The sequence below is a fragment of the Typopeltis vanoorti genome, chromosome 7 (genome assembly GCF_054136105.1).
Source record: "Typopeltis vanoorti isolate ZY-2024b chromosome 7, IOZ_Tvanoo_1.0, whole genome shotgun sequence".
Classification (NCBI taxonomy): domain Eukaryota; kingdom Metazoa; phylum Arthropoda; class Arachnida; order Uropygi; family Thelyphonidae; genus Typopeltis; species Typopeltis vanoorti.
The window spans coordinates 102175575-102191687 of NC_143555.1; the positions used below are offsets into that span (position 1 = coordinate 102175575).

The 16113-nt window shown below is 34.8% G+C and overlaps 1 protein-coding gene across 1 annotated transcript in view; it reads right to left on the reverse strand.

Moving 5' to 3' along the window:
• The window catches only part of Arp6 (Actin-related protein 6), a 213155-nt gene that overhangs the window by 160148 nt on the left and 36894 nt on the right, over positions 1 to 16113 (reverse strand). Inside the window, exon 2 of the mRNA XM_090396053.1 lies at positions 11744 to 11861. Within this exon, the coding sequence (XP_090252179.1) occupies positions 11744 to 11861 (118 nt within the window). The remainder of the gene's footprint in view (positions 1 to 11743; positions 11862 to 16113) is intronic.

The window sequence follows — 16113 nt, forward strand, 5'->3', positions numbered from 1 at the left end:
GAGTTGATGCTCTTTGTCAGGCAAGACTCAGTTTGGAAAAAGAATACATGTTTATTTTACAACTTTAAATACACTATACAATTATATAAATTCACTCATGCTAAGATTACAATTATACATAAAAGCTAAGTTAGGAAACTTGTCTCTTTCAAGGGCTGCCTAATGCATGCAAATTTTATATCTAGTAAATTGCCAACCTTAATCTTCATTAACAAAATTCACTCATAACAATTCCCTCTATAAATCTGGGGACACTAAGATAAATTATCATTAATTTATGGCTCATAATTCCTGTCTCTACAATTCTGTTAAACTCTTTTAAACAATCTCGATATCTTGCTATAGCCTACTGGAGCAATCACTTAAGAGTTCACTAGTTAACACTGTTCTGACATTTCATGCTTCTTGCATCTAAATTTCTTCATACACACATACAGGCTCCCAAATCATAAATAACAAACGTTTACATTACCTTCACTCAATTACGGAATGGGCCTGCTGGCTAATACTGTTGTGGAAGTACCTGAGGTTTGATTCCTTGTTTGGATTACACGGGATGTTAAATTCCTGCTAAGTGGCTATCCTCTATCCGCACAATGGCTACCTTTGTTATGTGAGGCCTTTACGGAAACATTTACGACATAGTACCCGCTTGTAATGAAAGCGTTAGCTGCATTGTGCTAGAACTCCGTTCGTAGTTCAAGGACTGCCCGATTCAAACTTCCCGCTGCCACGCATCCTCACCTGCTGTTCTGCCTGGAAACTGTTACCTCGATTCCACCTCCTCAGGACCTCAAATCCCGGGAAAAAAAGCCCAGTTCCTCCTCCTGCAATCACTTATATTATTCATCACATGGAGCCCCCTATCTCCTCCTGAAACTCCTGTGCGGCGCTATGCTAGTCTCGATCCCCGATGATGTCAGCAATTTTTCTGTGGCAGGAATCACGGGACAGTTATCACGCACACCTGTTCCTAGTATTTTGCAGCCTCAGGCACTTACACTAACACGTACCAAACCTTTGGACCCATTCTTACATTTATTCAGTGGAATATTCCAGTTAATTTCAGCTGCACTGTATAATACTAAATTTTTGATTTATAGTTCATTAAAAAAAATCTAAATAACGCAATATAATTGCAATCTATCATATTTCTTTACAATTCTATAAACTGATACATTTCAAGTGTTATATTTCATTATCTTATAATTTCACACCTTTGACACAATATTATTTGATTTTGACTAAATGCAAGTACTTTCTACTATTAAATATTCAGTTTGCTGAGTTGTGCTTGTTGAAATCTGAATGACTTGCTGAAACGAAGTAACAAGACCATTCAGAGTTCAACAGTAGCAGAGAGTAATATTAGACTTTGGCATAAGCAAAAAGACAATCTTGAAAAAATCATGAAAACAAAACATGCCCGTCGTGGAGATGTAGCACCCTTTCCAAAACTTGAAGAAGAGCTAAATGAATGGATTTTGATGCAATGACAAGATGGCATTATAGTAACAAGAAATGCAATTCATTTTCGAGCTCTACAACTCAAGAACCGTAAATTCAAGGACACATCAGGTATTTCATCTTTTCTTGCTTTGCCTGGGTGGTGCAACAGATTTATGGAAAGCAAAGCATTAACATTACGACAACGAACAAAAACTGCGCAGAAGTTACCAAAGCAGCTTGAAGAAAAAGTGCAGTCCTTCCATAAATTTATCATAAAATTACGTAAGTGTCATGGATATGAACTTTCCAAAATTGACAATATGGATGAGATGCCCATGTACTTTGATATGCCTGGGAATCGAACAGTAAACTCAATTGGTGAAAAGAGTGTCCTCATAAAAACAACGAGAGATGAAAAAACGCATTTTACCATTGTTCTAGCATGCATGGCAGACAGAACCAAATTAAAGCTGACAGGGATATTTAAAAGGAAGACGATTCCGAAGCATATGAAATTTCCACCAGGTGTCTTTGTTTGCGCCAATCAGAAAGGTTGGATGGATGAAGAAGGTGTACAATTGTGGCTGGATCAAGTATGTAACATACGTCGGAAGCTTGTTATGTCAACAAAGCATGCTAGTCTGGGATATGTTCTGGGCGCATTTAACGGAGGGAAGCAAAGAGAAAGCACGTGAGCTATGTACAGACCTAGCAGTCATACTGGGTGGTCTAACTTCTGTTTTGCAGCCGCTTGATGTCAGCTTGAATAAGCCATTTAAAGATCACTTACGTAAAAAATGGAGAAAATGGATGTCATCTGGTTTGGTGAAGATGACAAAGGGTGGAAATTTTCAGAAGCCTGAGATCACCCTAGTCACCAGCTGGGTTAAAGAAGCTTGGGATTCGATACCATCTGAAATGATTCAACGCTCATTTCTTAAATGTGGAATAAGTAATTCAATGGATGGATCTGAAGATGACATCATATACGAAAGCAAAGATGACGCACAACAAAATGGAGAGCATGATAACGACAACTGCTACACTGATGATGCAATGCCTATAGATGAATTTATAAATGAAATGTTTGATGACTCAAAAGATGAAGAAGAATTTAATGAATTTTGACATTTTGTTTTAAAATAAATATTTCTTTCGTTAATTCGTATTGTTTTATTTATAACGTTAGGGAAGAACAAGATTAACAGATCGCATTATATGTGGACATGGCATTTTAGGATTAGTTTTCAAACAAAATTTCTAGTTCGCATTATACGCGAAAATATATGGTAACTCCTTTTTATTCCCGTATAGGGAGTAGGCGAGGCTGTTTTAGTCCTATCTAACTTTTGGAGATTGAGTGGGAAGTTCACTCCTCATTGGTAGCCAATCAGAGATAGCTGGCTCAAGGTTATCACTAATTCAGCAGCACACAAAGAGACGGTTAACAAGTGCCACCATTTCGTGATAACTAATCCTGACACAATGTTCTTAATGTCTGAAAATAGTGTGGATTCTACGGTCAATTTTCTTGAGTTTATGTGACGAAAAATCCAAGTTTCCAGGGAGAAAAATTTCACCTACCTGTGCTAGAGATCGACTAACTCGGGGAACTGGTAAAAAAAAAGGCGTAGAAAAAGTTCCTCTAGTCGGCGACTAGAATCGAACTCATGATGCTCTTACTTTGGGTGGTTTAGCGCTGAGGAGTGTAAACATCACTTCCGCTGAGCTACAGGCTCTTTAACAACAACAATAATAATAATAATAAATGGAGACTATGTATTGTTTAATATAATGTCCCATTTACACAATGCAACTGTAGCGTTTTGGAAAGCTTTCCTCTCAGCACCTTGTCACATGCCTTTTCCAGATCTACAAATCCTTGTTATATTCTCAAGATTTCTCAACTATTCATTTTAATGTGAAAATCTGATTCTGACAACTTCTATTTGGTCTGAATCCAGCTTGGTCTTCATCAAGCTTTCCTTACACAATTTTTTAGCCATTTCTCAAGTATAATACTTCTATAAATCTTAACAGGTTCATTCAGTAGGGAAATGCCTCTGTAACTCTCGCATTGTTTTATTTCCCTTTTCATAGATGAGAGCTCAACCCCAACCATCTGGAATTTAACTCTTTGATCCAACTCTTCAAAACACTACATTTATATGGAACATTATATCAAGCAATACATAGTCTCTATTTAAACTGTAATCAGCAGTTAGAATTGAAGGAGGTACAGGAAGATGGTTTGAAAATCAGATTATGAAGTTGTATTCAATCTGATATCAAAATTGGTGATGCTAATCTTAGCTCTTTACTTCATGAAGTTGATGTTATACTTCTGAATAAATCCAGCACAAGTTTGTAAGATTTCCTGCCTAAATTGAATAACTGTTATAATCAATTTGATATGAAAATCAGCATTAAAAAAACAAAGACAATGAAAATAGGCAGAAACATTGAAAACCTCAATTGTATCCTGAATGGTGAACCTATAGAACAAGTAAAACATTTCAACCATTTAGGCACAATTTTTAGTGAACATGGTAAATTAAATATGGAAATACAAAAACAGATTTAGTAAAGCTGGTATAGTAAGAAGTCAGCTGAATAATTTTATATGGAATAAGAAAGAAATTAGTCAAACCCCTAAATTAGCTGTATACAAGACAGTATTCAAACCAATTTTAATTTATGGATCTGAGAGCTGGGTTAGAAATAAAACATTTGATCTAAGACTGGAGACCTCTGATAAGAGTTCTGAAAAAGATTAGTGGAATGAGCAGTATCACATTAAAAATGAGGATATTATGAAAGAACTTGCCATCAATAGCATTCAGGAATGTGTTAGAGAGCTAATCTGAGTTGGTATGGTCACTTAAATAGAATGACAGAGGAAAGATTAGCAAAACAAATGTTCTTTGCCAGGAAAAAGACCCAGAGGAAGATTAAGATGTAAATGAATAGGTACAGTAAAAAGTGCCTTAAAGGACAGAAATATAAGATCTGATAATATTGGAATATTGGCAGATAACAGATTAATTTGGAAGTAAACTGTTGATTGGAAGTTAGTAATGATGTTACTAGTTATCCTGTACATCCTCTGAGGGTACATATTAAGAATTTGATGATAACTTATGTTCTTCTAGATGAATAAAAACAGAGATCTTCCAGTTTGTCCAAAATAAGATAAGTTGCAAGAGCGTGGAATCTGGTAGACATTCCGGAAAACCAGGTGAAAGCTTATTCTTTGCAGAAGCAAGAAAGATAACAAAATTTTTCAGTGGTTTTAAAATTTTTGCAATACATTCAGAAATGCCTTGTACACAAGGAATAGCAGTGCAAGTTATTTCTTCTACATTAGCAAACGCAGAAATTCCATAACTGTTACATGCTTTTTTTTAATGAAAGAATCATTAAAACTATTTGATAAGAAGACGAATTTAATACAGACTATATTATAATCTTTTTCCAGAAAGAATTACAACATATTAAATCAGGAGGGCAGTTTGGAAGAAGGGGATATTATGGAGACAGCACAAGAAAAGTGACAATAGTCAGTTTCATGAGGAGTACAAAGAGCAGATGAGAAAGGTGACTCATTTAGTAAGGATATGAGCAGCAGTTGTCTAATCTGGCCAAAACAAAAATCCTAGGGAGTTCTTTTGATAAATGGCTAGTAAAAGAAAGAATCATTCTGGAAGGATGATATTGGTTAGTGAATATAGTAGAATGATAACCATTGAAGAGGCTACAGCTAAGGTTTTACAGAATATGTTTAAAACTTGACAGCAGTGAAAAAGGAGGCACCACTGATGGCGAGTGAACAGGAGATATATGAGAAATTCAGTAAACTTGATGCCAATAAGGCTATAGAGCTTGATGGTATATCACCATGTGTCTTGAGGGAATGTTCCAGAGTGTTCGCTGATATACAAGTCTCAGAGTGAGCCAAGTTTGAAAGGAGTAGGAGCAATATCCCAGAAGAGGAAGGTCACTAGTGGTGACTCAAGGATCTGTTCTGAGGCTGTCATTGTTTATATATGATACTGAAAAGGCTTGGATGATGATGATGATATGAAGTTGTCTGCAAGATGATACAAAGCTGGGAAGAACTATTAGTAGTATAATGGATGTTATAACCTTGCAAGTGGACTTGAATAGAGTGAGTGAATGAGAAAATAAGTGAGGCTACCAGTTCAATGTAGAAAGGTGTAAGATTTAAAAAATTTGGTAAAGATATCTTAGAGAAGGTGGAGGAGATTAGGGATTTGGAGTGATGGCATAATATACCTGAAATTTTTTGAGATAATTTGCTAAAATTATGAGGGCAGCACAGCAAATTATGGAAATGATGCAGAGGACACTGACATGTAGAAGTATGTGGGTTTGATCCGATTGCATATGGATATCCATGCACATATTTGGTCACCTGGTTTTCAAAAGGATGAAGAGATGTTGGAAAGGGTTCAGAGATGATTGACTAATGTCTGCAAAATGCTGAGTATGAAGGCAGACTGAGGTATTGAAATTTGTAGTGTCTAGCAGATAGAAAGAAAGAGGAGAGGAAGAAATTAAGACATAAGCCAGTAAGGAGTTATTACCAAAGTAACATGAATGGGTGGAGACATGGGAAGAACAGGAAGCCATCCCCAGAAACTGTATGAAGGAGGGTGTGAGCAAGGGGGGGGGGATGAGTAGTTTTTTTTTTTTTTTTTTTTTTTTTTTTTTTTATGTGGAGAGTTGGTAGATGGTTGGAATGCATATAAGTTGCAGTATGATGAGCTGTACATGTGAGAGTTAACCTCCTGCAATGAGTCTTTTGACTCCATGGTCTAGTAATAACTGTAATAGTAATAATCGCAATTCTTTCTTTGTGCATATTTAATTTACCATCTTCCCAAAAAGTACGCTTATTTTTTTCCTGGATGAATTTTATTGCTGATTAAAAGTTATCTATGAAAAGTATAAGTTTGTTATTGATAATTTTCATAGCTAATTTGTCAAAGCATTGTTTAATTGCTAAATATTCTCAAAGACTAAAGATTTATTGAGAACATATCATCCACACAGAGCAGTAAAAAACTAAGCTACTAAACATTATATTTCCTAATTGTAAAGTGGTTTAATATCACTTTCTTTAATAATGCTGGCTACATGGATTATGAATAATAGCTAAGAGACACTGTACAACCTTGCCTTAAATCAAATTTAACATAGATCCATTATCAATTTCCTGAAATGTATCCTCAAGAAATGTTCAGCCTACTATGACAGAACTACATGAACAGATTTCCATAATCTACTATCAACAACTTTCCTCCAAATTACTCTATTACTATTACTCTAACATATCTAACATTTCGTTTTTCTAGGGCGCATCTAACTCAATCCACCTAGACCCCAGTCTTCTTCTTGGTCTTTTTCCTGCCATCTTGGCATCAAACAGTTATTTTGCTAACCTTTCCTCTTCCATTCTGTTTGTGACCATGCTATTGAAGATTAGGCCTGCTCACACATTCTTGAATGCAAACAATGTCAGGTTCCTTCCTAATATCTTCATTTTTAATATGATTCTGCCATTGTTGCCATCTGTTCCCTCTCCTAATCTTTCTCAGAAATTTCATAATCTCTGATCAAGTGTTTTATTTCTAAGCCAACTCTCAGATCCATAACTTAAAATTGGTTTTAACACAGCCTTGTATATCACAAGTTCAGTTTTTTGTCTAATTTCTCTCTTATTCCATATAAAAAGTATTCATTGACTGGCTCCAAACCACCAGCTTTGCTTATTCTGTTGTCTATTTCCAAATTTAATTTGCCTTCATCACTAAAAATTGTGCCTAAATAGCTGAAATATTTTTCTTGTTCTATAGGCTTTCCATTCAGAATGTAGCTAAAGTTTTCTATGTTCCTACCTATTTTCACAGTTGGTTTTGTTACTACTGATTTTCAAGCCAAATTTCTTAGTTGTTATTCAATTTAGTTAGAGAATCCTGTAGACTTGCACTGAATATGTTTAGGAGTGTAGGATCATCTGCATAAACCAATTCCTGATTCTAATATCTGGTTTAATGCCACTTTCTTTCATAATGTGGTCCATATAGATGATAAAAAAGAGTGGAGATAATGTGCATCTATGTTTTACATCAAACCATTTTCATGTATTTCTTTCAGTTGTAATTGCTGAACTTACAACTTAAATATAGACTATGTATTGCTCCGTATAATGTTTCATTTATCCTATATAGCTGCAGTGTTTTGGAAAGCTTTTCTCTCGGTACCTAGTATGCATATTGTTCATCTACAAAACTTAAGTACAGATACTTGTCACATTCCCATGATTTTTTCTATATTTCTTAAAGCAAAAATCTGATCCTGACAACCTGTATTCAGTCTGAATCCAGCTTCACGTTTCTCTACCATCCTTCTCAACCTCTTATCAAGAATGCTTGCATAAATCTTATGTGAAACAAAATTTCTCTATAATTCTCACATTCAGTTTATTCCCATTTTTTATAGATGGGAACTATGAGAGCTCAACTCCAATCACCTGGAATTGACCTTCTAACCAAGATCTCTGAATTATATATTGTAACCACTGCAAAACTCATACCTCTATATTTAACCATTTCTGGCACCATTTACTCAAGCTGCCTTTCCATATTTCATGTTTTTGATGGCTTTTTCTACCTCAAGTACCAATATCTACTCCCATTTGCATTCCTCTTGCAAATTTTCTATTCCTATTTTGTCACTGCTTGTTTTGTTTAAGTATTTTCAAATAATTACTTCAGACATCTAGAATATATTTATCTTCAGTCTTCATGTCACTGTTATCATCTTTAATTCTTTTTACAGTAGTCTTTCCTCCATTTCTAAGATTTTTCAATAGCCTCCAAAACATTTACCACCATCCTGATATTTATTTTCTATATTCTTACCAAAGTTTTCCCCATGACTGACCTTTGGTCAGCTACTTTTACACATAATTTAGCTCTTACATTTTTCACTGTATTGTTTTAGGGCATCTGCCAACTTATTTGCTATTAGACTTTCACTATGCTTTCTTCTTTTTGCAGACTACTTCTTTAACTTCTTGTGTCTACCATGGCATTCTTATTTTCTATCCTTGTAGACAACTTCACAGCTGCTTCTCTAGCTGAATCAATTAATGTTTTCTTCCAAGTTCTGCCACTGAAATTCAAGGTTTGGTTCTTGCTTTTGAATCGTTTCATTCTTTCCTCAATAATGTTTATATAGTTGAGTCTACAGTTGACCTGCAAAAGCTGCTCAACTTCAACCCATCTTTTTTGTTCATCTTCAATATTTACTGCTGGTTTATAACCTATACATAAGTTCTATGTCACGTTCCATTTACACCAAGCAGATTCACTGTTAAGAATAATTTTCATTTATATGCTATCATATGCTTTTAAGATTATTATATTCTCATGATTTCTTGATTTTTGTAAGGAAAAAATCTGATCTGTCTCAGCAACTGCTATTTGGCCTAAACCATCTTGATCTTTCCTGATTTTTTCCCTTTAACATTCTTCTTAGTATCTATCTTACATTCAGTTTTATTTCCTGAGTTCTGAATTAGTATATTCAGAGCTGTACTCTCAGAACATTATCGTTCTATAGCAGATCTCTAGATCTGCTATAGAAGCCAACCTCTGGACACAAGCCATGGAAAAATTTGATGTTTCAAAGACATTTCTCTGAGTCTGGTATTGTGGCCTTTTTACCAAGCTACCATTTTATGGTATTCCTTCTACTTTTGTGAATGGATTGCTAGCTTCCTCACTGGTCATTCATTGTAGGTCAGGGTGAATAGTTTCCTTTCATCAGATTTTTCAATAAAAACTAGTGTACCTCGGGGCTCTGTGCTTTCACCTATTCTCTTTCTCCTATACATCAATGGATTCACTAACATCCAATCCTATTCACAGCTTTGCAGAGGACAGTACTCTCCACTGCTCTTTCATTTCAAAATCTTGCATCTTATTTAACTAATGCCTTAAACACTGATCTCCTTGCCATTCTCAAGTGGGATGAGGATAATCTGGTGATTTTTAATGCCACCAAAACACAGTCATGTCTCATTTCCTGGAAAAAAGATCATGCTTCGCTCTCCCTTTTTTTTTCTCTCTACTTTTATTTATTTCCAGATGAACTTTTAGCAATTTTTCTTGCAATTGTAATATCTGCATAAACATAATGATAGGGTTTGGTGTTAATGGTTATAAACAATATAAACAACAAACAGAAGAACAAAATAAATAATTTATCAAGTTACCAATTATTTCATTCAATTTAAAACCAGCATCTTCAGGGCATAATTAGAACTGTGGTAAGAACACAGCACTCAACAGATCGTTGTAAAAACCGTTTAACTGTAACTGAAAGAACAAAATAAATAATTTATTGAGTACTATTTTAAGAATCAATCATGAAACATTCCCTTAACATTGATGCTGAACTAATTGGCCAAGTGGTTAGCATACCTGTTCTACAACCAACAGGTCTCAGATTCGAATCATGCTGTGGGCATGGATGTTTGCGATTGTTTTCAGGTGAGAGATGAATTTCATCACCTGGTGTGAAACTATCATCCCACTTATTGGATGTCTGAAGTGGCTGAAAAGTTCGGTGTTTGGTCTCTAGAGCAGGACTTCTGCAACTATGTAAAATTTGTAATTTTTTAGAACTATGTTCTAAAAAATTACAAAAAATATAAAAAAATTGATAAAAATGACAAAAAAAAATCATCCTTATCCCACTCATGGTACTATAGGTTTATAATAACCTTTTGTTGGTGAGAATCACCATAAAGAAATAAGTATCACTACATAATTTGCCTAAGATCTGGGCAACAGTTATTCTAAGAACATTTGGCTGACTTCTCTGATTAACTTCACCTTTTATCTAAACTCTACAGGATGCTTCAGTTACAATCTGAATTATTTTACAATCTATTGAGTACTGTATTTTACTACAGTTGTAATTTGTGCTGGTTTGAAATCCAGCAAAATGTTATTAACTGAATAAATTAATTTATTCTTCTGGTGTTTATAACAATTGTAAAGCACTATATTATGAATATCTACATGTCTGTGAAAAATTAGACATATCATCTGCATAATGTAGATCACTCAATTTTGTTTTTCATGATATCTTTCTTATATGTGCAATTACTGCTGTTCTAAAACATGATCTAGCACCAGTATAAATAATAAAAGGTAGCAAAAACATTCTTGTCATACAGTTTGAAAAGGTAATGTATCAGTATTAATCATGTAGTATCTTGCACCAGAATTTATTAGAACCTGCCTTTATTTTGAAGTGCAATCCACATAGGATCTCTAGAAATGGAATCAAAAGACTTTCATTATCTACGAAGTAAAATATAAAGGAGAGTTAAATTCACCAGACTGTTTGATTATCATTCATAAGGTGTCATCTATGCAATCCATTTGATTTAAAACTAGACTGCTGTCTTCTCATGTCCTCTTCTATGATATTAAAGATTCTTCAAAGTATAATCTTGCAAAAATGTTTGCTAAATAACACAAAGGGCATACATCACTGTAATTCAATTACTGGGGAACCACATCCTCTCTTTCACAAATATTTTGTGATAGCAGACAGACCATAATTCTAACAGTTGTGATATTAAGAGAGACTTGGTGACTCCAGATATTTATAGCTTTGCTACCAAAATAATTACTTCAATTCAAAGTACTTTATACCAGACTATACCTTTATCACAATCAATACATTTAAGAATTGCTCAGCTAAATGTCTCTTTTCACTTTAGCATTAAATCTATTCTTTGCTACCATTGCATGGTTACAGATCGACCACATCTGTTTTAACTATCTGATGCAAATTTCACTTAAAAGAATGGTCATTAAATTAAAATAGATACCAATAAAGTTTCACAACACTAAAATCTGACATTAAAATGGTGACAGAATGCTCTTTGCATTAGAGTAATCAAATGCTGATTTTCAAAATAAAATTGCATGATTTTGGTTTGTTGTTGGGGTGCGAACTTTTCCATGACTAATTTTCCAATGTTTCTTAGAATACTTAAACAAAAAGGAAAAAAAAAAAATAATAATCAAAAAATGTATTCACATTTTAAATCCCTTCGTGACTAATGGGTTACCTGTATAAATGAATATATAAAGTCACAGTCTGAAAATTTTTCAAAGAAACATAAATGTTTTGTTATGCACACACAGTGCAAGCTAATTTCATAAAACACTGAATAGTTTTATACCTTTTCAAACTGATTAATATAGAAGAGTCCAGAAAAATCTTTGCAATCATCAAGCTGATCTCCAATGAACTGACGACGGCGTTCACTTTTTGCCTTTGTAATGCAGTTTGGAATTAATCTAAAAAAAAAAAAGTTCAAATTATATATATTTCAAACTAGCAATCTTCATCTACTAACCAAGGGCCAAACCTCTACCATACCAAGAGTGTATGATGGAACATATCCTATAACAGGAGTGAGCAACCTTTTTAAGTGTGCGTGCCAAAATTGCCAAATCTTCGATGCAAAATTTTCTCACGTGCCAACCAAAATTTTGGGGAGCAGATTATTTGGTATCTTTTAAGTATTGGGAGAACCTTTTCAAATAATCAAATATCACACTAGAGGGTTAAAATCAAAGAAGATTGTAAGAGTGATTATTCTAAGTCATGTAAGATTGAATGAATGTAAAAATTAGTGATGGAATTTTTACTTAAAAGTCCTTCTGCCCTGTTGATAGCATGGATATTTTTTATTTGCCTTTAAGTGTAATTCTAGCTGGCATATACAGTCATTCAATTTAAAGACGCAATTTTTAAGATCAGCAAAAGAGTAAACAATAATTCTGAATTTTTTGTTTTTATATAAAGATCAATTAGACACAAGTTTTTCCAATATGTTACAGTGTACAATCTCAATCATTTTACTTGACTAAAGCACAGTAAAAAAAAAATTAAAGATATTCTTTTATTAATTCTTAATCCCTTATGAGTATACATAAAAATGACAAATAAAATAAAATGTTATTTTACCTACATAATATATTAAACAGAAGTTACTATATCTTTACTATTTTAGCAGAAAACATCAAATCAAAACTAGGGAAAGAAAAATAGTGGACAAATAATGGAAAAATAGTTTTATTTACTTAGCATCAATAAGACTTCTGCTGCTGCTGCATCACTGATGACAGATAATTTATATCAGGTTTATATTCTGTAATCTTTAGAGATATTCCTGTACTACTAGTTCATCTGTAAACCTACTCCTATTACGAGACTTAACAAAGTTCATCACTGAGAACAATGATTTATAAGAATACGTAGATGCAAAAATGGATAGTAATGCTGTTGCAAGGTTTTTTAAACATACAAATGTTTCTGGAATAGTATTTCAAGTCCTTAGTACCTCATTTTCCACACGTCACTGTTACTCCCGTCACTAATCACTCCTTTTCAATATTTTCTAATTCACCCCGTCCTATAATTTGGTCTGCTATAGAGTGACAAGATTTGTTAATATCTGCCTCAGAGAACACAAGAAACACATTTACTACCATTGTGGCAAGTCATAACTGGTAGACCAAGCTTTGGAAACCCCTTCACACAAGATTAATAGGAAAACACTAAGAAATTCAGAGGCGGCAGTGTGATGCTATGGTCCTGATTTTCCTGGTTTGGCCTTGGACCTCTGTTTGTGGTGCCAAACACTGAACTCTGAGTAGTATCTGAACATTCTGGACAATGCACGGTGCCATGAGGCTGCTGCAACTAAATGGTTTGTGGACATGGATGTCACCACACAGTCCTAATCTCAACCCTACTGAACATTTGTGGGATGAACTGGAGCATCGGGTAAGGTCAAAAACGTCCATTCCACAACAGTTCAGAACTTCATTACATGCCTACAGGAAGAAGAAGAAAAAGTCCAAAATTCCCATTAATCACTATTGTACACTTGTGAAAAGAATGCCCTATAAGAATGCTGCAGTCATTGCAGCAAAAGGAAATCCTACATTGCAAGGCGGGCACCATCACTATTTGTTCCTCACACTATGGTGTCCATTGACTTCTTTCCAAGCAGTGTATTTTGACGAGGTATGAAGTAAGGGCAATGGATCAGTAGTCTGATTGCAACCTCTTATCTTCCTTTCTTGGAATGGGATGAATATAAGCTGGCTTCTGCATAGGGAGATAGATGTACAGATATGTGAACTGAGCATAAAAAGAGTGCATTGATATGATACAGGAGTTAGTTCTAAAGCACAACTTTTCAGTACAACTGGAAGAAACAATCAGGAGCATATGAATTGGCATCTAAACAAGATTCTTCTTCAGTCTTTTTACTGAAAGACTACAGTCAGCATTATGCACCATTTTGGTATGGAAGGGAGTGATCTCTCTCTTTATTGCCTATACAGGAGTTAGAAGAGAAGAATGATGACTGGAGGTGGTCATTCTTCTTTTGTCATTTTCTGTCAACTGCTGGACAAAGGCCTCCTCCAGGTTTCTCCACCTTTCTCTGTTCTTGGCAATGGTTGATCAATTTCCCCCAACAAAATTTGACAATTCATCATTCCACCTTCCTTTTAGGAAATTCTCAGCCTCGTTTCCCTTCTGTCAATCATTTTCTGTCAACTGCTGGACAAAGGCCTCCTCCAGGTTTCTCCACCTTTCTCTGTTCTTGGCAATGGTTGACCAATTTTCCCCAACAAAATTTGATAATTCATCATTCCACCTTCCTTTTAGGAAATTCTCGGCCTCGTTTCCCTTCTTTTGGAATCCAGTTCATTAGTATGGTGGTCCATTGCTCATCTTCTCTTCTAGATAGATGCCTTGCCCATTTCCATTTTAGTCGCTTATGGGGAAGAATGATGTCAGTGAGTCTGGCTTCTTATCCAGGTGTTTTGCTTGTTATATTTTAATGCGATGCCTAGCATCAACCTCTCCATTTTTCTTTGAGGTGTTGTTAGTTTATTTGCCAGTGCTTTTTGTTAGTGACTAAGTTTCACAACCATATGAGATGACTAGAAGTATACACTGGTTAAGTGTCTTCCTTTTTAAACAGAGTGGGACATCATTGTTTTGAAAAATGCTTTTCAATTTTCTGAATGCACTCTGGGCAAGTTGAACTCACCTATTTATTTAATTTTAGAGTCCACAGTTTAGATCAATGAGATGACCTAAATATGTATATGAAGAGACTCTTTCCAAGAAATTGTTTTCTATTATATTTTTTTGGTGTTACAAAATGATTAAACATGATTTTAGTTTTTGCCTCTGTTTATTTTTAGACTGACTTTTCTGCTTTCATGATATAGGTCTTCTATCATTATATTAAGGTCTTCTGGAGAGTTTGCAAAAATTATATCATCCCTGGTGGACACAGGAAGTTAAAGAGGCAGTGAAGGAAAAGAAGAAAGCATACCAAAAGTTCCTGTCAAATAAGTCAGCTTGTGCTCTTAGAGAATATAGAGACAAATGCAAGAATGCCAAACACTGTGTAAAACTAGCTAAACAAAAGTCATGGGAGGACTTTGGCAAGAATATAGAAAATAAATATCAAGAAGGTGGCAAAATATTCTGAAGGTTGTTGAAGAAGCTCAAGAATGGAGGAAAGAGTGCTGTAAAAGGAATTAAAGATGATAAAGGTGACATGAAAACGGGAGAAAAAGATATCCTTGAAGTATGGAGTAATTACTTTGAAAAACTGCTAAATGAAACAAGCAGTGATGACAGCACAGTGGTAAAAAACACTGACCAGGCATGCAGTCAGGAATACATATCCATACTAGAAGTAGAAAAAGCCATCAAAGGCTTGAAATGTGGAAAGGCAGCAGGAGTAGATGATATTTGTCCAGAAATGCTGAAGTATGGTGGTATAAGAGTTACAGTGGCTGCACTGCATAGTTCAGAAAGCCTGGACAGAGGGACGAATTCCCGATGATTGGAGTAGAGATCTCATAGCACCCATATATAAAAAGGGAAATAAAACTGCATGTGAGAATTACAGAGGTATTTCCCTACTGAGTGTTCCTGGCAAGATCTATGCAAGTATACTTGAGAAACGGTTGAGAAGAATTGTGGAAGAAAAGCTTGGTGAAGAACAAGCTGGATTCAGGCCAAATAGAGGCTGTCAGGATCAGATCTTCACTTTACAACAAATAGTCGAGAAAGCATGGGAATATAACAAAGATCTGTATTTAAGTTTCGTCGATTTGGAAAAGGCATATGACAAGGTGCCAAGAGAGAAGCTATTCAATACACTTCAGTTATATGGTGTCAATGGGGCATTATATCAAGCAATACTTAGTCTTTATTTGAGTTGTAAGTCAGCAGTTAGAATTGAAGGAAGTACAGGAGGATGGTTTAATGTTAAATCTGGTGTGAGACAAGGATGTACATTATCCCCTCTGTTATTCGTTATCTATATGGATCACATTATGAAGGAAAGTGGTATTAAACATGATATCAAAATTGGAGATGTTAATGTCAGCTCTTTGCTTTATGCAGATGATGTTATACTTCTAAATAAATCTGCTACAAGTCTGCAAGATTCTCTGACTAAATTGAATAGCTGTTGTAATAGATATGGTATGAAGGTCAGCAATA